This window comes from Typha angustifolia, chromosome 12 (genome assembly GCF_048772165.1).
Source record: "Typha angustifolia cultivar Huaian chromosome 12, ASM4877216v1, whole genome shotgun sequence".
In the NCBI taxonomy this organism is placed as follows: Eukaryota; Viridiplantae; Streptophyta; class Magnoliopsida; order Poales; family Typhaceae; genus Typha; species Typha angustifolia.
Genome location: NC_133250.1, coordinates 216,554 through 239,163, shown reverse-complemented (window position 1 = coordinate 239,163; position 22,610 = coordinate 216,554). Strand labels below are relative to the sequence as shown.

At 37.4% G+C, this 22,610-nt stretch overlaps 2 protein-coding genes across 10 annotated transcripts; one reads left to right on the top strand and one right to left on the bottom strand.

Annotated features, from left to right (window-relative positions):
- Positions 1–448: 448 nt before the first annotated feature.
- LOC140771758 (uncharacterized) lies at positions 449–14,372 on the bottom strand. 8 transcript variants are annotated; one of them, XM_073113419.1, is made up of 16 exons: positions 14,025–14,372; positions 12,643–13,123; positions 12,102–12,339; positions 11,408–11,709; positions 6,367–6,528; positions 5,176–5,952; positions 4,979–5,085; positions 4,842–4,904; positions 4,665–4,753; positions 4,502–4,567; positions 3,568–4,236; positions 2,997–3,071; positions 2,483–2,553; positions 2,333–2,390; positions 1,640–1,922; positions 449–1,433 (listed from the first exon to the last, which is right to left on the bottom strand). In XM_073113419.1, exons 2-16 carry the CDS (start codon positions 13,044–13,046, stop codon positions 709–711), a joined length of 4,089 nt encoding a protein of 1,362 aa, XP_072969520.1. In that variant the 5' UTR covers positions 13,047–13,123; positions 14,025–14,372; the 3' UTR covers positions 449–708. The 8 variants fall into 8 exon arrangements, with proteins under 8 accessions (XP_072969520.1, XP_072969519.1, XP_072969523.1 ...); XM_073113418.1 differs by having other exon boundaries at positions 14,113–14,372; XM_073113422.1 differs by having other exon boundaries at positions 4,842–4,895; positions 14,113–14,372.
- A 1,516-nt stretch (positions 14,373–15,888) lies between these two features.
- Positions 15,889–22,371, top strand: LOC140772589 (ACT domain-containing protein ACR12-like). Of its 2 annotated transcripts, XR_012106317.1 has the most exons (11): positions 15,889–16,146; positions 17,112–17,169; positions 17,975–18,085; positions 18,590–18,684; positions 19,363–19,441; positions 19,526–19,585; positions 20,571–20,626; positions 21,483–21,588; positions 21,665–21,733; positions 21,982–22,131; positions 22,282–22,371. XR_012106317.1 is itself a non-coding variant. In XM_073114733.1 (10 exons), the coding sequence occupies exons 1-10, from the start codon at positions 15,962–15,964 to the stop codon at positions 22,042–22,044; spliced, it is 882 nt and encodes a 293-aa protein (XP_072970834.1). In that variant the 5' UTR covers positions 15,889–15,961; the 3' UTR covers positions 22,045–22,294. The 2 variants fall into 2 exon arrangements, 1 of the variants encoding a protein (XP_072970834.1); XM_073114733.1 differs by having other exon boundaries at positions 21,982–22,294.
- Positions 22,372–22,610: the final 239 nt, after the last annotated feature.

Sequence of the window (22,610 nt, the reverse complement as noted above, 5' to 3'; positions counted from 1 at the left end):
TCCAAAATTCCAATGACTAAAGCCAGGTGTCTGCTTTTCACAAGCTCATGCTTCACTTTGCTGTCAAAAATTAATACAACTTACGTATTTGCTACAACCTTTATACAGGTCCACCATCTCGTTGAACTTTAACACATTATATAAATCTAAAGAATATCCACAGCAAGCTGAGTTCTTACAATACATCCAATGCAACTAAAAAGATTGTACCGCTTAATTAGACGATACATGGAAACTCTACTGAAATTGATAAACCTTGAAAGAATATCTTACAGAACAACAAAATCAGAAACCACAAAGTGCATCTTCGAAAGGGGCAGCTTGTTGAGCAGCACAAAATTAGCAGAAAAGGTCGCACAATCTCACCTTTTCACACAAATATACAATATATTTCTCTGGATAATATCTCCACCCAAAATAGAAAAGCTGAGAAGCAGATAACCGGACGAAAAAGAAAAGTCAAAGTTACTACCTTAAACTTATACAAATGCACTAAATGTTCAATTGAGATTGTAATATGGTACAAGAATTGATTTTCTAACTGACAGAAGACAATTGGGATCTGTCAACTCGAAAAAGTATACAAAAGAATGGAATAGCCTAGTTACAAGTTCTAAACTGCAAGGGGTATTTAGAAGGTTAGTTGGATTATAATAACCCACCCTGATCTAGAGTCTCGAGTATGCACAGAAGTATAATTGGCTCTCATTAGAAACTGAATTTCAAATCTGAAAGGTCATCCATTGGGATTTCCAGGCCCACTAAGTCATGGTCTAGTAGTGTTTCTTCATCAACATTCAACCAAGAACCAATATCCTGACCTTGTCCACCCAGACCTTCAGCTACATCTATTTCATCAATAGAGTCTATTCCAGGCAACGGCAAGTTTGTGAAAATGCTATCTACATCTTTTGATGAATCCTGAACATTAGGTGCACTCTCTATTTCAGTTTCTTGATTAATTTTCATGCCAGAAGAACTCGTGGTTTCACAGGACTCACGTGCTGAAGGTGTCATATAATTGGCTGCCTCTGAAACCTTACCAAGACCATTCCCAGATGTTGATAATTGGGCTATCTTTTGCTTTGGCTTTGCCTTTGTTTTGCGTTCACCTCTTCCATTGCTTAATGATGGGCGCCCAGCCTTAGAAGTTGAATTTCTTGTTGCCACATCTTTGCTTTGATCTCTGTCCCTATCCAATCTTTTCCATTTTGCGCCACCTGGAAGAGTGTGGCTGAGAGTTGATGTGCCTCTTGAAGCAGCTGTAACCACATCATCAAGTAGCACCTCCCTCTTTTTCACTCTATTTGAAATCGGGTCATTTTCCACTAAAGTTTGCTCAGTCATCTGAATGAGACCTTGATATGGATGCAATAGACCACTGTCCAACTTCTGTCCAATCCCATGTCTATCAGTGATAGCTGTCGTCGTACCTGAAGCCAACACACCAGGAGATGCAAATATAAATCAACACGATCCTTCATACTTAAACTGAAAGAGAAAGAAACTTTCCCTCTAAATAACCATAAGGTGGCAATAGAAAGAGAAAACCATTTAGTAGAAGGAATAACATATCCATGTTGAGAGAAAAGCATAAAGAGCAAAGATAAGGATGGTATATATGTAAACTCATAAATACCTTTAGGTGGACTACCTGATACTCGAGAGCCTAACTGAGGAATATGTGATTCCACAGATACATTAGCTGTAACACCAGAGGTAACACCATCTGCATATTTTGCATCACTGCTCTGCACAGATGCAGAGAAGATCACATCCTGTAGGGCAGGTTCACTAAAGCAACTTCGACCTGTTTCCTCAAACTTCTGGCATCTAGCTAGAGTTCGCTTAGCGAAGGCCAAGGCAAGAATCTTTGAGACCTTACTAGCACCACTCTTATGACTTGATCCACTCCGACCACCCTGTCCAAAGTGCAGCTTTTAAAAACACGTAGCACACAAAATTATGTCTGTCTATGAACAAAATGATTCTGAATGATATCAGTCCACAAACAAAAAACTGTGGTTCTAACAACAGATTCTGAAAAGAAATATGATATACGGTAATACAGGCACGAATTTTGCTAGAGCAGGTTAGCTTTTGTTAGAAAATTTAACGGACAGTGCTTTAAGACTGTTTCTGTTATTCAAAAATATTTATCTCAATGTGATTAAGCTGCATGTTTGCTACCAGAATACAATCAGGAGAATATTAAGGGAGTTCTAACATCCAAACTCATCGTGACTAATATTATGGAAAGATGGATATTAGTAAAACACTAGATAGAGAACATTTAAAAGTGCTTAATCTCATATAAGGAGACAATAATTACCAGGAGCCTTCTATATGCCATCTCAACAAGCTTGTTTATTGCCAGCTGCTCGAGATTCCTGCCAAGTGAATGACAGAAGTGACGAGTCATTCTACATTATAAATAACACATAACTGATCAAACCCGACTAACAGTGCTAACTATTCATACCTCTCCTCGACTAGTTTGGCATCTTGAATAGCTTGTTCCAACTTATGCAGTTGAGTTTTCTTTTGCTTCAACTGTTAAAATAACAAAACAAAACAAAAAAAAAAAAAAAATCAGTTGTCACTTCTATAGATAAAGAACACGCTAGAGAAGATAGAGGTGTTCAACTGCTAATAACCCCAATTAGATAGGGATGTATCAAGCAGGTCTTCAGCAGATGCTTAGAACATCATAAAACTTTATTTAGAACTTCTAGTCTATATTAAGAAGTCCATTTCCATATGATGGAAAGAAATTCTACCTAGCAAATAAGTAGATCTTAGAATATATAGGGCATAAAAATAAGTGTAATTCTAGAAGAACATATCACAAGATGCATGGCATTTATTGTGCGAAGAAAGAGGAAAGAAAATTTCTAAAATATAAACTGAATCATGTTCAAGATTTTCTCAAGGATTAAATACGATCAGAATCAACAAAAGAGATGTTCTTGATACAGGAGAGAATATCAATCAACCTGCTGATAAAGTCGCATCTTTAGCTGTAATATGGCTTTATCAATCTCACCATCTTCTCCCTCATCTAGCTCAGGCTGCAATAAAAATATCATAATGGAAAAGCATTAATTAGACATGAGAAAGAAAAGGAGAATTAGTTTTAAACAAAAAAGATTGATTAGACATGAAAACACACAGAAAATCAGTTCAAAAAGAAAATAGTAGTATGTGCCCTTCCAAGGAAAATAGCCAAGATGAGGGGCTTGAGGTGATCCTGAATAATTGGCAAGATAGAAGGTTGCTACATAAGAAAAAAAAACTCATGAATAGATTGTGCAAGAAAGAAGTTTGGTACTTAAGAAAAAGGTGATAGCTAGGCAGAAAGCCGAGCAAATGCAACCATTGTCATATTGAAAGCAATGATTTAAGTGTGACGCATCACAATCAATACAATCCAGCATATTTCATGCAGGCAAAGTGTTGGTGCAAAATATATTAGTGGCTTGTCATATTTCCTTGTGCTTTCACTGGCATTTCAATCGAGAAGTTTCTTGAAAATAACAAAATTAGGTAAGTTTGTAGTGTGCATACCACAATATCCGGATATAGCCCTATACTATGCAGCTCCATCAAGATCTTGTCATCCAAAGATATATGATCAAACTGACACTCATATGGAGAAGTACCAGAAAAACTTGTGCACAAGGCTTCTAGCTGATTTGGATTTGCTGGAAAAGTTTCTGGCAGAATCCCACTAGTTGAGTGCACAATAGAATTATTTTCCGCTGAAAGGTCATCACCATTTATGAAGTGCTGAAGAGAACTCCTAGAGTTGCTAGAAGCTGTAAATCCATTGCAGAGTACCTTATCTACAGGATGATTTTTCAGATTTTCAAAATCCAAGTCAAACTGAAAATCGGGTTTCATAACTTGAGCCTCATGATCATTTTTGGCATGGTTAATAGCAGGGAAACATTCAGTTGGAAACTGTACAAACATATCTCCTTGTGGAATGCTCCGGTCAAAGAATTCATTTTCATCTTCTGCAATGAAAGCCGAGAGAAGTCTCTGTGATAGCGGCACCATTTTCTCAAACCATTTGTTTGTTTCAATGTTTCTAGATTCCACTTTTATGAGTTGTGAGTCATCAGCTGAAGCTAGCCCAGCAACAGGTTTGTCTGGTCCGAGCACATTTCTCTTACTTTGTTCTATTGATAAAGAAGAGCGAACTGAAGGCAATAATTGAGATGGAAGCTCATCCTGAAAACGAGAAACAGATTTATATCCATGGCGTTCACGTAGAAATAACTGAAGTAGAAAAACTCAGAAATCCAACATATTTTGTAACTATTTCTAGAATTATTAATCTGGTACAGGTAGATATTATTATGCCCAGCCAAAAGCATGGTTACCTGGAAGTGAAAGAAATAAATAGGACAATTGTGAAACCTAAACAGTCTAAACTAAACATGACGGTAATTTAAAAGGAGGAAAAGAAATGCTCTAATGCTGAAGAAGTTCGTACCATTATCCTACGATCAGCATCAATAATGTCAAATACACTACTGTCCAGCTCCTCAACAAAATTTATCTAGTAGAATGGTCGATCAAACAATAAATGTTTGTGAGCAACAGTGAAATAAATAAATTGAAGTAATAATATTGTCTAAAATAAAATTAAAACTAGCCTGATGCTTCACGAAATTTATATCTTCTGAAGTGACAAAAGTGAAAAACTGTTCCACTTTCTTCCAGAAAGAACCTAAGCATGCATCATCTGCAGTAGCAGCAAGGAAGGTGAAATTAATAAGTCAAACACAAAACTATGCTCCTCAGAACACAGATAGATAAGGTTGAATGCACACAGCTAGCAGTGCGAGCAGCATTTGCAGCCAGTAAGAGTTCTTCCCAGTCATCATCTGATTCACCTAAAATAACAAGTATTTGAGAGCATGACAGAACTAAATATAGGAAGAACATGTCTGATGAAACAAAAGCTAACCTGTCAGGTCTGAGGAACCATTAGGTGCAATTTGCCCAGGACGAGTGTAAGCCTTGCGATCTGATGCCTTCCTTGAGAGAGGGCGACCTATCCTACTGCACAAAAGACTAGCATCTAATGTAAGCATGGAACCTGCGAATTAACTGGAGATAGAAAATTATATATCATTTAGTTGACAAATGAAAAGAGTCTAGCACCTTTCATTCTTGTCAGAACCAGGCCTTCCAATTTTAAGTGGCTTAGTAGTGTCTCCTATTTCCAGCTTTTCCTTTGTTAATGGTAAGCATGCTTTATACTGTAGGCCACCTCTACCACTTCTTCCCTGCCTCCGAACTCCATCTCCATTCTCTTCTTTCAAAGGAACCTTATTCTTTTTAGTAGGCAAAACTGAAGATGTTGCTTTAGGGATTGCATTCATGGACCTATCCTCAATTTCACTATTATCAGTTCCATTTTCCTTAAACTTGTTCTCAATGGCACCTGATTCCTCACTTTCTGACAATCCAGATGGAGAAAAAAGAGTGTCAGATTTCAGTTTTGCTTGCTGAGAGTTATTCGCAATGCCCCCAGAGATCAAAAGACCACTAGACTCCACAGGTGTGCATCTCAATCCAATATCAGGAGGTGTGAATCCTTCACAGAAATTCTGGGCATCATCCAAATTTGAGACTGGAGATACTACATTTGCTCTTCTCGTCCGTGAGATCTTCTGTGGCCGTTGGCCCACCCATTGAGCAACAGGAGGTGATGTTGATCCAATAGGCATGGGGCGCTTACGATTGGTTGGTCCTGACAAAGGCTGGACTTTGTTTGAGCAAGGTGCCTGCTCCCATCCATCAATTCCTCCAGATGAGCGAGGGAAATTAGAGGGCGTACTCGTGACAACACCTGAAGCAGTCCGCGGTGACCTAGAAGCTTTTCCTTTAGGCAAAGGACTTTGACTTCCTCCTTGTGCATCCTCACGGACATTAAGCCTGGAGATCAGGGTGACTAAGCCATTCAACGAGATGATAAAGTAACAATAATAAAATTCCATAGCAAAAGGAGAGAAAAAGTGCCTGATGTAATATATAACTATATAAGCTTAAACATGAACAGCAAATCATCTATCAAACGATCTAATGAGATAATTGCCCGAGGGAAACCTTATGTATGAAGTATGAACTATGTACACTTTATACCAAGTTTGCTAGCTGTCAGGATCAAGGATCAAGAATGCTGCACATGCCAATCAGGCAACCAAAAACTAAGTAGCCAATTTGTAAAGTAACATAGGAATGTGGAGAGGCATGAAAAAGCACATAAGAAACTTACAACAGGCTAGATGGAAGTCAAGAAGCAATACAGTAGCAGATGTAAGTACAGAAATGCCATGTTATAATACATACTTGTTGTTTCCTTTATTTAGTCCAGAAGTGCGTTCTCTTCTGTCAATTGGAAGAGGGGCACTATCCATGTCAGTCTTGGGTATGACACGAGAACTAACACCACTCTGTTGGGAACTTCCATCTGCCTTGTTACTTCCTACTATTCCACATGATAATCCAGGTCTACAAGATGTAAATTAGAAAAACACTGATTTTTATATTTCACAGATAAATAATAACATAGAAAGATGATGAACACTCTATGCAACTATAACAAAAGGCGAAAATATCAAGTAAATAGAAACCGGCCTAACTAAATGAAATTTATACTTTCTTCTCATATGGATCAGCGATGGGAAAAAGTTACTTGAGATGACAAACTCATAAGAAACAAAAGCAAAATCATGAGTAAGGCTTTGTTCTTCATAGTTCATTCCTTCTACAAAACAACTAGAAAAACATTGACAAAGCTGCTCGAGAAGTTCATCTAACAGAAAATATAACTAAAAACTCAAGCATGTTTGTAAATGTAAGCCGATAACCAAAAGAACAGATCAACAAGCAAAAACCCTATAAAAAGAGGAAATAACAATATGTCCCAGGTTCAACCTGAGAATCCACCTGGCATCGAGCGTGTTCTGTTCTACATTAGGAAAAAGATGGGTGTCAAATATATTCTCCTTAAATATAGATATGTTAATCTACTTTCCTTATATAGACAGGTGTCAAATATATTCTCCTAGGGCACCTCTTATTTAACAAGGGTTAGCCGATCAATGAAATCAAGCTTGGAATGCAAAGCTGCCCTGTTTTCTAACATGGTATCACAACTTTCTTGATCTCTTCAACTTCTCTTGCGCAATTATTGATCTTTGGAGGGTTTTTCTCTGTGCTGGTATATTTGGCTTTGTGATGCTACTCTGTTCATAGGTTACTGTCATGGTTGTCTTGCTCTTAGATCGATGCTTTCAAGTCTGTGTTCTTCTTTCATTATTCTCAGATTTGTATTTCTTGATTATCTCGTGTTCCTTATCACGCCTGACATGGGTGATTCCTTGTGTTTGATTTATTGCAAAAAATTACTCTGCTTGGGAGTTTCATTTCAAAATGTTTGTCAAAGGAGGAGCTTTAAGGTCACCTTGATGGTTCCACTAATGGTGAAGCTGAGACTAGCAAGGCTTCATGGGAGATCAAAGATGCTAGGGTTGTCACTTAGATCCTGAGCTTTGTGGAGACTAATACTGTTCTTAGTCTGCGTCCCTACAAGAGAGCTAAGGGCATATAGGACTATCTGAAAAAGGTTCGTAACCAAGATAACTTTGCTCATCGTTTTCAATTGGAATTTGAACTTAAAGAGTTCTCACATGGAGATGCGTCCATTCAAGATTATTCTTCTGGTTCTCCAAATTTTTGGACTCAATATTCAAACATTATCACCAGCAATGTACCAGCTAAATCACTTGCTGTTATACAAGTGATACATGAGATTAGCAAGCATGACCAATTCTCGAGGTTCAAACAATCGAGATTTTGATCGGCCTTCCAAAAAAAGATGATACGTATCGGCCAAATCGATCATCTAAATTGGATCGTACTTTTTAATTATGAAAAATTATAAATATTATTTAAAAATACAAAAAACTTCCAAAAAATAAAAAATAAGAAAATAAAGAAAGAAAAATTATGGTGCAGTGAAAACTGAAAAGAAAAAGAAATTAGAATGAGAATGAGTGAAAGAAAACCAAACAAAAGAAAGAAAAACTATGGTGCAGTGAAGAGAAAAAGAGAAGGGAGAGAGTGGACGAAATGAAAAAAAAACTAAGAAAAATAAAGAAATAAAATTAGAAAATTATATACCAAAGTTTGCCGTAGTTCGCCGAAGCTAAATCTCTCCGTAAGAAAAACAATGGTTATATAATAAGGAGAGAAAAAGAGAAAAAAAAAAGAGTGAAAGAGAAAGAGAAAGAGAAAAAAAGAGTAAAAGAGAAAGAGAGAGAAGAAATAGCGAAACAGAAAAAGAGAGTTCGAATCGGGTCTAGATCAGAATCGGGATCGAGTTCGGCTGATCCCGATCCGAATCGAGATTGGCCAATCCAGCGAACCATGATGAAAATGTTAATTAAACTTCATTCTAATATACCCCATCTTTAGATGTTTATTTAAGTGAACTCCTATCGGAGGAACAACACACCAAAACTCAAATTGCGATGGATCACCCAAATTCTTCCAGTAGGCCCTTAATTATTGTTTATGCTACACAAGGGAAGGGAATTAGGGCGAGATATGCATTCCGTTCAGTGTACAATTGCAAGGAGAATGGGGCATATTGCAATGAATTGTTAGAAGTTCTATTATCGTTGCAAAAAGGCTAAACATATCATCAAAGAGTGACCTACTCAGCCACAAAATCATCAACAAGAGGCATATCATGTTGATATCTATTGCTTCCACTGTGCCAAATGATGTCGGAACTCTTACATCTACCTCCCTATCTTTCACCACGGTTGCCACAAGTCATGTAACTCCTAAGAGGCCTAAAATGGATAGTTTTTTCCACTATGCACAACCATTCCTCCTGCCATGCAATGTTCCTTTCTTGTTAGTTGTCCTGGTCTTTGACAGTTGTGACTAAGCATATTGGCTACCCAAATTCTCATGTTTTACTTGATTTGTCAAAATTTAGACTTCTTGACAATAAATTGATGGTTTTCTTCCTACTATATCTTTTTATTGCCCAAATTGTAAATTGGGTAAAAGTAAAGGACTAAAGGCCTTCCATTCCCTATTGCAACACCATTTGCTAATAGATATTTTGACATTATCCACAGTGATATGTGGGGTATTGCTCCCATATACATGGACACTACAAGTAATTTGTGGCGTTTATTGATGACTACAATTGTTTTACTTGGCTTGACCTCCTTAAATCCAAATCTAATGTGTTTGCCACTTTCCAAACATTCTTAGCCCTTATTCAAAATCACTTCTCCACTATTGTTAAGGTTAATGGTGGTGCATACATCTCTAATGAGTTTCTTCAGTGCAAGGGGAATTATTTCTCAAAGGCCTTGTTCCTATACTCCTTAGCAGAATGGCATAGCCTAACATAAATATATACATTTTTTATATGTCGTTCATACATTACTCTTGGAATCTTCCATTTCTATATGTTTTTTAGGTGAAGCTTTTTCTATGGCGGTTTATTTAATTAATCATCCTCCTTCACCAATTTTGCAGCATGATATAAGTGTGATAGGCGTGTGGGCTGCCAATTTACACGCTGCCAACTCATCTCTCTAGGATTTCAACCTTCTGGTAGCAACTCCTCTACAACCATCGATATCAATTAGTTGTATATATTAACATATTTGTTGTATAGCTTTGGGAAGGAAACTATTGTGATTACCTTCCTTGTTTGGAGAGATTACCTCCCTTGTTTGGAGGTGCTTTAGTTGGAAAGATCCACAATTTAGGTTGTAATTATGAGAGGCAAGTCTTTTTTAAAGGAGGAAGAAGAAAGCATAAAGATTATTTAGTTAAATTGACACAGTATCCTTGTTGAAGTTGGCTTTCAACAGTTGAATCTACTCCTCTACATGTAGAATAACACGAGTGCAATTCAAATTGTTGCAAATCGTGTTTACCATGAGCATACCGAGCACATTGAGATAAATTGTCATTCTATTCGCGAGGCTTATAATCGACGTAGAATCTCACTTCCCCATGTCTCCACTACTCTCCAAATTGTTAATGTGCTTACTAAATCCTTGATTAGATGGCAAAATCAGCTCCTACTTGGCAAGTTGATCTCCCAGCATCTATTTAAGGGGGGTGGCATCAAGCATGTTGTGTTCTATATTAGCAAATTGACAGGTGTCAAATATATGCTGATATACTTTCCTTGTATAGATTTATGCCCACCTTGTATAGCTCTAAGGCCCCTCTTATTTAACAGGGGTAGCCAATCAATCAAATCAAATTTAAAATGCAGCGCTGCCATGTTTTCTAACTCCTTCAGCATTCCATCTTAATTGCAATGAAAAGGATATACCTGATGCATAAATTTTTCTTCTTATCCCTTTCCCAAATGGAAATCTTATGTCAATAAGTACTAATAACCACTTCTGAAAGGATTGTACAAGTAAAACAAAAAAAAAATACTCTCAAAGTTGAGGGAATCATATAATATGCCATCACTAACACTCTTATTATTGTATATTTCTCTGTCGAAAGAGACTGCTACTTTTTTTAGATAATGCATCTCTTCTTGAAATCCACAGAGTGTTCCTACAGCATGATAACATCTATATGACATAAAATAAATGTAATATATTTTTAGGAATGTTTTTAAATTCTGTACATACACATAATTACCAGAACTTTGGCAAATATTCTAGTATTCACCTTACTATTCGAGCAACCTCAATACTCAAAGGAATTCTCGATACTTATGTAACTATATGAAACTGTAAGGGTCACAGAATCTAAACTTGGAAGCAAAGACATTCAGAGACATGCATTGTACTTCCAATTAAGTCATCCTTCTAAAATTGTGTCACATAATAGATTCCTTGCTATGTCAAATACAAGTCAATTATCTTCCAGCTGCCAGAAACACCGGTTATTTTCCAGTAACATCTACACCTTATAGGGTCCCTTCTTGGTGTTCACCCAATGCCCCTCTTACAGGCTGTTTCAACTCCTATCCACACAATTGCAGTGATCAAAATAACATCCAATATAAGATTTTACAGATGAGGTTTAGATATCTGATATCCAATTGACAAATTTGACAAATTAAATGTATATTTGGATCAACATATATATATGTATGTATGTATATAGCAGTTCATAAATTTCAACATAAACATTTGTAGAGGCCTATGACCATTATTAGATCATTTTAGTGAGAATTACCATCAAACAATTGAGAAGCTGAGATCTAATAACATAACCTCTAAAACTTGTAAAAATAAGATTTTACACAATCAAAATGTCAACGCTAGCACAGAGGGATGAAAATCAAAGATAATAGAAAAAAGAGGAAATAAAAAAAAATTACCTTAAACCATGGTTATCATTAGATCGTGGACGGGATTCATTATTGGGCCTCTGTTGCATCGCCAATTTGATCTCTCGGTCACCATCACTAAGTCTGCTTATCGCTGTTCCAACAGAACGCTTGCGTTTTAATTTTTTCTCCCACCCTTCACCTCCAGGAGGGAGTCCACGAATCTTGTCTTCAGACATCACTGTTGCCCCATTGCATGCTCTGAGCATGTTTTTGTCCTTATCAAAATGCAAACTTTTCTCCTTATCAACAGCCAGACCTTGTCTTGCAGGTGCATTACCGCGTCCTTCTAACTGAAGAATATTAGGGAAGAAAGCAATTTTAATGCACAAACTGATCAAGCAAGAACAGAATCAGTATTAATTTCACCAAGAAAAATAGTGGATGACAGGAAGTTATCTACATATTACACTTCTCTAGAAGATTAAATGGACATTACATTTAATAACTTCTTGACTCATAGAAACAAAAAAATAAAGAACATTCAGCTTTCAATTTTAGAATTAATTTAAGGTAGTGTGGAGAAGGAATATAACTAAGAAAATCTGCAGTTATAATGGAAAAATCAAACAAGCTGAACTACAACAATAAAAATCGCCCTGGAAATAAGATCGTCTCAAGAGAGAGAAGCAACAAAGAACAGACCGGCATTTGGAATATCATATCTTGACAATAAAATACACACCCTTACATCCGCCATTGATGAGCGTGCACGCTTGTTTGGAACCATATTTTTTGTCCTGTCTTCCAGTCTTTGACTTGACAGTTCTGCAGGGTTTTGATGAGCCTGACTTCCCATCTTCAACAAACTTGAACTACCTAACTTGTCTGTTGATACATCACTTTTCTGTCGTTTCCTTGATAGAATATTCCGATACTTGTCCAATTTCAGAATGGATTCATGCAGCGACTTTGCTCTATCCCTGCTTAGAAAGATGATATTGCTTCAGCTCACAGCTAGCACTGAAATCTCCAAGTGCATGTGTAAGTTCAAGTGCAAACTCATGTTAGTCAATCAAGAAGCACTCATTCTAGGTGCTTGAGATGGATATAAACATATCCATCAGCTCAGAAGTCAGAAGCTTCTGAGCTATTTTACATTGAAACATATAATAGATAGTCTACATAAAGTACTGCATTTTCAATATCACAGTAGCAACAGCAAAGATGCATGTGAACAGGTCTAAAAAGCGTCATGATTGAAAAACTAGCTAAGAGCCAGGTACCTGGCCCTGGTAGAAGATTCCAGCAGGCTTGCTCTGAAACGTTTAAGATCCTCTGATGATATAGTAGGCAGGGGCTTAGCTTGTGAACCAAATGAATGATCTTCAACAGTGACACCAAGAATCCTTCGCAGCTCTCCTAAACGAGGATACTTTTGCTCACCCATGGAAAAAGGTTCAAGTGTTAGATATTGTGGTAGTGATGGTATTTCAAGTGGTGTCGTCGTATTTCTGGACGATCCTGGCCCGGAAACCATAACACGGTTCTCCAAGTTCTCACGGAAACTTCCAGATCGCTCCAGACTGGAAGCCGAGTATGCTCCACGTTGCCCATTTGGATATGTGGCTGCAAAACTTGAGCTCTCTAGACTATTCGAAGCCAACTCTGTTCTCGTGCTTCCCGCCATGCCGTTGTTAACTAGTCATTGCAAGTTACGTCCTCATTCAACCCCTCTTATTTGCATCACCAGTACCCCAGGCATATCTACACAAATACTAATTAATTTCATATAACCACCCAATGAATGACAGACTCACATCATGGATTGGCTAAGAAAAGGCGGAAAACAAGAAGTTACTAACTTTAACTACAGCCAAGGCAAAATTGATAGTTAAATTGCAAAAGCAGATAAAGCAATAATCTTCTTTCTCTCCAGCAATACTCCAATGCACTTGACTTAACAAAAATTGGAGAATGACGACAACGACTACGACAACAAATAATAGTACTTGGGGGTTCAACCATTTGCAGTGTTCAGGATTCAGAATCACATGTAAGATAATCCAACATGGAATATTGAGCTCATATGAAAAGGATTGATGTAATATGGAAACTAAACCTACCAGCTTAAGTTTCTAGTCTAAATCGAGCTCCGACATATGTCAAGCTCCATTTCACTACAACTGGACTCTTCTGCCATCCCAACAGTACGTACGGATAGTGGTAAACAAGTGAGAGACTACTGAACAAGGGAAGGAAACATTTGATCTCTTAAAATGACGGCTCAGACACCCAATGAGCAGAGAAAACTGTCGATAATAAGACATAACGCACTACTACGACCAACAGTTGTCCACACATAGAGAAACAGAGTCAGCTAAAGAATCACATTTCACATAACGACCTCCAAAAGCAAGAGAACGAGCCAATAACAAAAATTTCAACTGGAAGCAGCAAAAGAACGAAGAAAAACTAAACTGTAAATCCAAACTCCAAAATAAAACAACATTAATCCAAAATAAGTAGGTGAAAACTCTTCGGCAACTTACGTAGGACAACAATTGAACAATACAAACAAAAAATAGAATGTTTAACTGAAATTGCAACCGAAGTAGCATCAAGTCACAAACTTAAGCTCGAAGCAGACGAGAGGAAGAAGAACAACCTCTGGCTACTCGGCTCAGAAACTAAAGCAACCAAATTTAGCAAAACGAGTAGCGAAGGGAGTAAAAGAGAAGGGCAGAAGGGAAAACCCTAATTAGGCCCCCAAATCTGACGATCTAAAAGAGGAACCAAACCCTAGCTCTTCCGGAATTCTAGGGTTCCTCCGACGATTAGATCAACTGCATTCCACAATTGGGCTGGATCGCTTCGTAATTCGATGGTGGAAGGAAAGATTCGAAGGGAGTGGTGAAGGAATAAGCCGAGCATTGGACTCTCGAAACCAGCCGTCTTTGGGCGGAAACCTTCCGATATAAGAGGGTCGCCGAATGTCCTAAAAAACAAAACAAAAACAAAAAAAGACCCGAAGAGAGATGGAGACGAGGAGATGGCACGGATGCCCTGCAGTTAAGTTTATAGAAACTTTCTCCAACTACGACGGGCTGCCTCTCTAGCCAATGGTTGTTTGAAACGTATCACAATTGCAATAGACCTTACAATCCCTGCTATAACGAATCCGGATACACGAGGCGAGAGACGGGAAAACTTAATAAAAAATAAATAAAATAAAATAAAACCTTCAAGGCGCCCAAATGATTAGGATTTAGAAATCGTACATTATGACTAAAACTGGACACTTATTATCCTCTCATGAATCGTCGATTATAGTTACACTCAGTATTATACTAAGTTTCGTCTTATTTGTTTCAGATTTCGAAAACATGTAAGATCTGCAAATCTACTTTTCGGTTCAGTAAGTTACGAGATAGTGTTAAAATTAAAGAAAAAAAAGTTATAAGGTAGAGTGACTCAGGGTTGACTACCCCCATGAGAAGTCAAATAGTCCGCCATTCTTGGAGTTGACCAAGTTTTGACCATCTTCGTGTTCCTTTCTTACTACTAAATGGTCATTTACGATGGCAGCTGGGGGAAAACTAAGCTATCCAAACTCTTCAATTAATGTCCTCCTTTCCTTTCGTCCATGTTTCACATTTACATCAGGTGCAGTCCCATTGGTTCAAATTTTAGAGCAACATTTTATGCAAGTACGTAACCTTTTGTGAGGGTCCTTTCTTTGTTGCATAACTAAGCTAATCTAAAGCTGTCGGTACCTAAAAGTTTCAAAGTTATAAGATGAGAGAGATCTTTAAGAAATGTAAAAAACCATGGAGTGTTTGGCAATACTAAGTTATTAGGATAATAAGTTCAAAACTCTAGAAATTCTACTAACAGTGTTTAAAAAATAGGGGAACAAATGCTTTGCTTTTTATTTTTTTTTTACTCTTAAAATCTTGTAATATCAGAGTAAAATTAAATTTTCATCTAACTGTAGAAAAATTGTTTGCTTATTTTACTCGAAGGGATAGTTTCTCCATTGACTTTTCATCACCTCGTAGAGTAAACTTTAGAAGCTGCTGCCGTAGCTCTCTCGCAATCCATCTTGGTCTATTATTATTACACTTTTCTATCTAGAATGCATGAGAGAGAGAGAGAGAGAGAGAGAGTACGTTAAAGGCGGAGTGTTGTGTCTTGATGTCTCTTTTAGGCAACGTTGAAGAAAGCGATGTTAGACCGTCCGAACCACAACTTGGTCTTGATCGCTACTCGTAGTAGAAAATACCCACATATCTACTCGAAAAAAGGGAAAGGGAAAAATAAATAAAAAATAAAAGAATCTCAAAGCTGACGACACTTGTGCAGCTGACTCCGAGCCAACTCGGGAGCGGGGCCCGCTTCAGGGAAAAAAAATAATACGCAAATTGCGAGGGTGGCCGAAGGAGAGAGGAGGGGCCAAGACTTGACAGGCAAGAGCCCGAGGCCAATCCCCTCGTTATAAAAGGCTGCCCCCACCCACCCTCCCCACCGGATTCACTTGTCTTCTAAACTTTTCTTTTTCTTTCTTTTGGCAACTCACAGCGACGGGATCGGCCCCCAGTGGCGATGGCTCTCGCCAGTGCATTCCTCTTCTCTCATTCCCTCTCCTCTCTCTCCCACAGTTCCAAAGCTTCCGACCTAGGGCTAGGGTTCCTCCCTCACCGGTCCCATCGCGCCGAGCTCGTCAATTTCTCGCCCTGCCTCCATGGATCCGTCGCCCCTGGAGGCGGTTTCTTCCGAAAGATTCGCGGGTGAGCTCGGATTTTACTTGATTCTTGTTTTCTCTAGTTTACTGGCATATCGGTTCGTTTCTGGTGAGATCTACTAGGGTAATATGTGATGCTGCTCGTTTTCGTCTCTTTTGGTTTGAGTTCGTGATGATCGGATGGATTCACGTCTTGGTTTTCTGAATTAGTAGTTCGTGATTGGAATATTGTATAGAATAAGTTCGATCCGAACTCTTTTTGATTGTGGAGTAAAATTTGTCAAATGGAGAGTTGCTATAGAAGGAGACACTGATAATCATCGACATATAGAACCTGATAATACCGGCTGCTAATAGTTCCTATTTTCTTTTTTAAATTTTGTTCTTGATGCTAATAGTTGCTAGTAGTTGATCTCTTTTGTTTTCTCTTGAAAGGAACTGCGATATGACCAGCTCCTCAGTAATCGTTTCTGGAATTTGCCTTTTACGATTTCTTTGTCTCCCTCTGTTCCTAAAAAATGCTTGGACATCGTTATAATTTGATTTATTGACAGCACATATAATTTGGAATATGGACCCTGAGATCTCTGTATTTGAGAATAACTAAATACGTGACAATAATGTTATTCAATGACAATTTATTATTTATTTTTTATCAAAAGTTGATTAGTCCACCAGTTCTGTTGAAACAATTGAATTTATTTATGCTTTGGCTGTCGCCATGCATATCATATTGCCTTGAGCTTATTTCATCCCTCATCTTTATAGAGAGGATATAATGCGGTTCACATACACATACTTTGTTAAAGCTTAACAAATCAGGAATATTGCACTACTACTCTGACTAGGTTATTGGTTATTCCATAGTAACTAATTATATCTACCTTCTCCTGATCTTGATTCTTTTCGAAATATTCCAGTGAGTAATTGCATACTGTGGTTTCAAATTTCACATCTGTGGCGTGCCGGCAGTTAATTAGCATTCCTCACTCTATTATGAATATGCTGCAGGATTGGTTCCCAATCTTCTATCAATTCATCAGATACATTGGGATCATCTTGTTCCACGGTGCGCAATGAATTTCTCACTATTACTTTATCTGTTTGTTTCAACACTTTTTATCACAGTTGTTGTGTAGTTCACATACTTCAGTTTATATTAACTTCACAAGTGCTGTTGAAGTGCAAGTCAAAGTTGAGATTGGTCCATACAAGGAGTGAGAAATTACTACTGCTGGCTTAAAGTGACATCAACGCTCAGCGTCCTTTTTTGTTATATTTTATTTCTTTGCTCTACATTTTTAATTAGCTCTGCAGTGTAATCTACTGCAAATAGAGAAATAGTGAAACTTCGCTGTTCCCATAGTTTCTGCAGCAATGTTTTGTGTGCTACTTCTACAACCAAACTAGGTTCTTAAGCACAAAAGAAGATCTAGAACCATCGGGGAATAATTGAAACACCAACTATCTTTTCATACTAATGTTTTCATTCCCATGCATCAATTGGACATCATTATATCCTAATCAAACATCAATTTTACCCATATATAATGAACTAATTAAAAACAGTCACAACATTGCCATTCATGATACTTCTAAAAGAATTCTAATCTGAGATGGAAATATGAAATAACTTTCATGGACATTGTCTAAATCAGCTTTTGAATTTCAATTTTAGACTGCATTTGTACTATTGCGAAGATTTCATCAATTTTCAACATCATGGAAACAGAAAATTTGATTATCTTCATTGTGGCTGCAGTCTTGACATCTTTTTTGTACTTTGATATCTTGTGATAGTTGTATTTGGGACCCCTAAATGATGTTATTCTAAGTTTTAATTGTGCACTATCTTGTCATGTGTCTTCTCGTAGGAGTCTGATGAAATTCCAATGCCAATAGTTTTGATAGATCAAGATTCAGACTCTGATGCAACAATCGTTCAGCTTAGTTTTGGGGACCGTCTTGGCGCACTACTTGACACGGTGAAGTTACTTTATCTTGTTCTTTCCTATTTGAGCCTTGTAAGATAACATACATGAATCTGTGAGTCGGGCACTTTGTCATTTGTATTTCAATTTTAATCCTGGACTAAAGAAAGAACTGCTCGTCCATTATATTTTGGAAGAACCTATACTTGTGCTTCGTTCTTAAATGTCACCATTGTGATCATATGAATAACTGGCAGAATGAACAACCCCATAGTCTTCATAATTCTATTTTTCTCAGTCATCCTTGCATTAGTTAAGACTTAAGAGCAGCTATCATATGTTTCTTTTGCATTATTTCAAGACTTAGAATCATTGGTGAAGGACCACTACAAATTGTGACATCTTAATTTTATATTGATGCCACATACCTATGCAAATACGTTAGATGGCTATCTAATTTTTATGATCTGTTGTATTTGTATATTTGACTCAATAAAACTTGTTGATTACCTAGATTAATTAAGGAAATTACCATGTCTTGATTTTCTTTGTTTGCAGATGAAGGCACTTAAAGACCTAGGCCTTGATGTGAACAAGGGAACCGTGACAACTGAGGGATCTGTCTTGCAAACAAAGTTCTTTATCATGCGCATGTGAGTTCTTGTAGATCTATTTTCTTAGCCTCTTTATAGGATGACAATGTGGATCTTTTGCATAGTTCGACAAAAATGGACCCACTGTCCTTACTTGAGAAGAGAATTGGTATTCACTTTCATAGACCTGCTATTTTAACTGCTCTTGCAAGTCATCTAGTCAAGAGTCACGACACACGGATATCCACTAGAACCTCCATGAGATTCATTTCCCAGCTAACTACTAGAGGTTGTGGTTCCCTTTTCTCAGACAAATTAATGCCTTACTATCTTGATATGCAGTTAGTTACCTGAACTGTCGCTAACCTCATAACTGCAAATGCATGATTGTAATTGCTTGTGATGCCGAATAAGTAAAAAACCAGATGAAGTCTCATGTCACGTTTATCTGATGTATGTATATCTAGTGCTTCACTAAAATAATTGTTAGTGAAGTTAAAGACTAAAGAGTAATTTGTCCTTTCTATTCAGACATAGGCGACAAATGCAACCATAGACATGAACTTGAGAGTATTTTTATCTCTCAATCTGAATTTCTGATAGTAACTTATGGATTTAAATGGCTGATATATTATTCATTATATGTATCTGAATGGCTGTGCATCTTTTTCTGGTTAATGTTGGATTAAGTAATAGTTTTACACTAAGAAACTAATTCTGAGCTCGTCAATCTTCCAGGGGGCGAAAGGTTGAGAATCCTGACATGTTAGAAAGGATTCGTCTTACCATAATAAACAACCTTCTAAAGTATCATCCAGTATGTTTCCAATGTCTGTGTAGTGCTACAAAATATTAATATGTATGGTCTTTTATTTAACTATCTATGTGCATGTATCTGTAGGAATCTAGTGAGAAGTTAGCAATGGGGGAATTTTTTGGAATAAAACCTCCAGAGAAGAAGGTAACCACCTCTTGCTCCTATCTTGTATTACACTTTCTATGCTGATGAAAACAAGCTATTTCCTTTGTCATTCTGAATTCATGTTCTAGAATCTTGTCGCACCTCAGGTTGTCCTTCAGTGCTAAGTAAATGATGGTTCATTCTTAATATTTGAATCATCTGATTACGGTCTAGAAAGGCAAAACTATTACAAACTAATGGTAGCTGAAACATTTCTATCTCTAGAGTAGCGAAATTTTCATAAACACTCTCCATGCGGCTGAAGCGAGGCATATCTTGAACATAAACTGTCATTTACTCTACGCTGCAACATCCACCAGCCTGGTTTGGGATCTTTTTCGTGGAGGTTGTGTTCACAGGGAAAGAATTGGGACCAAGAAGAGCAGTGCGTCTACTTCTAGAAATGGATACTTGCAATTCGAGATTCACCTATTAATTTTGAGAGTTCCTTTTCTCTTTTAGGCTTCAATTTATCAGATCAGGAGTTCTAAGTAACAGTTAAAACTTGATAGTGTAGTTGGCCTCAGGGCTTGGCAAAACCCATCGTAGTTTGATGGGATTGCTGTTCACCAATCACCAATGAGTTTGATTGTTGTCTTACCATTTCCAAAGTTCTCCTGATGTACATCCACATGAGCCACCTGATGTGTTGATAGGTCAGTGCGGCAGTATATCCTGTTAATTTTAACTAGATTTCTAGGAAAGTAAGATTTATTCCTTGTAGTTAGTTTTCTGTATCTGATGTTAAAATTTAATATATCGTTGTGGTATTGACATCTAGTTTGAGTAAACTCTTGTAAAATGGATTAACATGCATTAGTGCTGCTCAAAGCATTTCCATTTGTGCCATGAAAACATGCAAATTATGCGGAACACCTTACAATGTGGTCAGCTATCAAACTGCTCCTATAATGTAGATTTTTGGTCTTGCATTTTATTTGATATTTGACGCACGGGCCTTGATTTTTCATCTCATTATTGACAGCTTGATGTTGATGTTGCAACACATGTACTTCTGCAAGATGACGGACCAAAAAGAAGGTTTGTTCCTTCAGCTGCTGGTAGTATTTAGTGTCGAGTCTATAATCACAAAATTTGCTGTGGTGGATTCAAATGCAGCTTTTGAAATGTTAAGTAAGCGTGCTAATACCAGAAGACTCCGAGAGCAGTTAATTTTAGCTACAATTATGTCAACATTTTAATACCATTTTGATCTCCTTATATTGCCTAGTCATCTGAGTTATTGGTGTCAGGCAGGAATTATAATCCTTAACTGTCTGTTTGTGTAACACCTGCATCATGGATATCTCATAGATAGTCACTCCAGATAATATCAGGGTATCTTTCATCCTTTTCTGGCCATGCCAGTTCTGAGTTGTACATTATCCGGCTTTGTGCTTAAATCATATTTATCAAAGATTGACTCTTTTATGGCGCTAATATCTAATAAGGCATTTTAATGCGATTCATCATAATTATCAGCTCATCATAGAAATGAAATTTTCTGTTTGGTACAGATTTTATGTTCCCTTCCATACTAAAATAACCACCTTAAAGAGCTTAGCAGTTCTCAAACAAGTTGTTTCTTCATTTCTTTTATTACCTGAAAGGCATGTATCTTAAGTTTCTTGATATTTTATGAGTAAAAGCTATTTTCCTTCTAGCATAGACACTTGAACAACGATCAAGTGCTGACACCGGGTGTGGCAGATATCTGGTGTGTATGTGCTACCAAGTATGTTCGGCATGCCTTATGTCATGCCAGCTCTGCCATATCAGCATCCAAAATAGCCTATGCAGTTTCTCACTAATATCCATGCTTGATAAACTCTTTCTATTTTCTCCATCTTATTACCCCCTCAGAAGTTGACCATATATTTTTTTCCTTTTCAATCAGCATGCTTTACATTGAGACAGCTGATCGACCAGGATTACTTCTGGAGATCATCAAGATCATAACGGACACAAATATTGATGTGGAATCGGCAGAGATTGACACTGAAGTATGCATCTTTTTCTGCCTTTGAGGAATGTTTTGCCAAAAATTCTTTTTAAATCTCTACTGATAGTAACTTACAGGGTCTGGTAGCAAAGGATAAATTCCATGTGAGCTACAGAGGTGCGGCACTGAATAGTTCCTTGTCTCAGGTGAGGTTTTAATGTATATATACTTCTTTCATGTCGTATTTACATAACTTACTGAGACATTTTTTCGCAATTAAAATTAGCCTGATAGGTGACATTTCTTGTTTTAAGTTTAAGTACATCACTAATACAAAAATTAAGTCCCGGAACTATGTTAGATGCTTGTCAGTCATATATCCTGGGGATTTTGATCAGAACATTGGATAAGTTTGATTCACGAAGTGACCATTAAAAGGGACTGACATTTGCAGGTGTTGACTAATTGCCTCCGCTACTACCTCCGAAGGCCTGAAACAGATGAAGACAGTTATTAATTCTTCATTCGATAAATAGGACAATGCGGGTCCAACAATTGATGCAGACCCTTTTCATTGTATCTTTCATCCTTTCATCTAATTCCTGTAAGTATTGTTCATGACAATGACACCCCTTCGCATATGAATTATCAAACTGTGTACATGGTGGTTGTCGGATTTGGGTAGTGCATAAAGCTCAACTACTGGGCAGCATAACTTGATCTCAGAGTGAAGTTATGATGACTTTTGTTGCAGTTGCACATGGATATACCAGACTGTTGGTTCTAATTCAGTGTTGATAAGTGATGGTTCTTCAATGCAATTAACCTCCATTTGGAATCTCAATTCAAGGTATAGTGCATTGGAGCCTGGATACCGCGGGCATGTTTTGTTGTTAGGAAACAGCATTGAAACTATTGAACATGAAGGAAATGCATGTGATCAATTCTTCTGCTGGAGAAGTGGGAGAAAATTATCAACATCATATGACTGGCATCCATTAAATTTTGAGGAATCTTGTCTCGTCATGTAAACTGATTCTGATTTTTTGGTGCGTAGCTATCCAATTTAAGTTTTGCTGATAG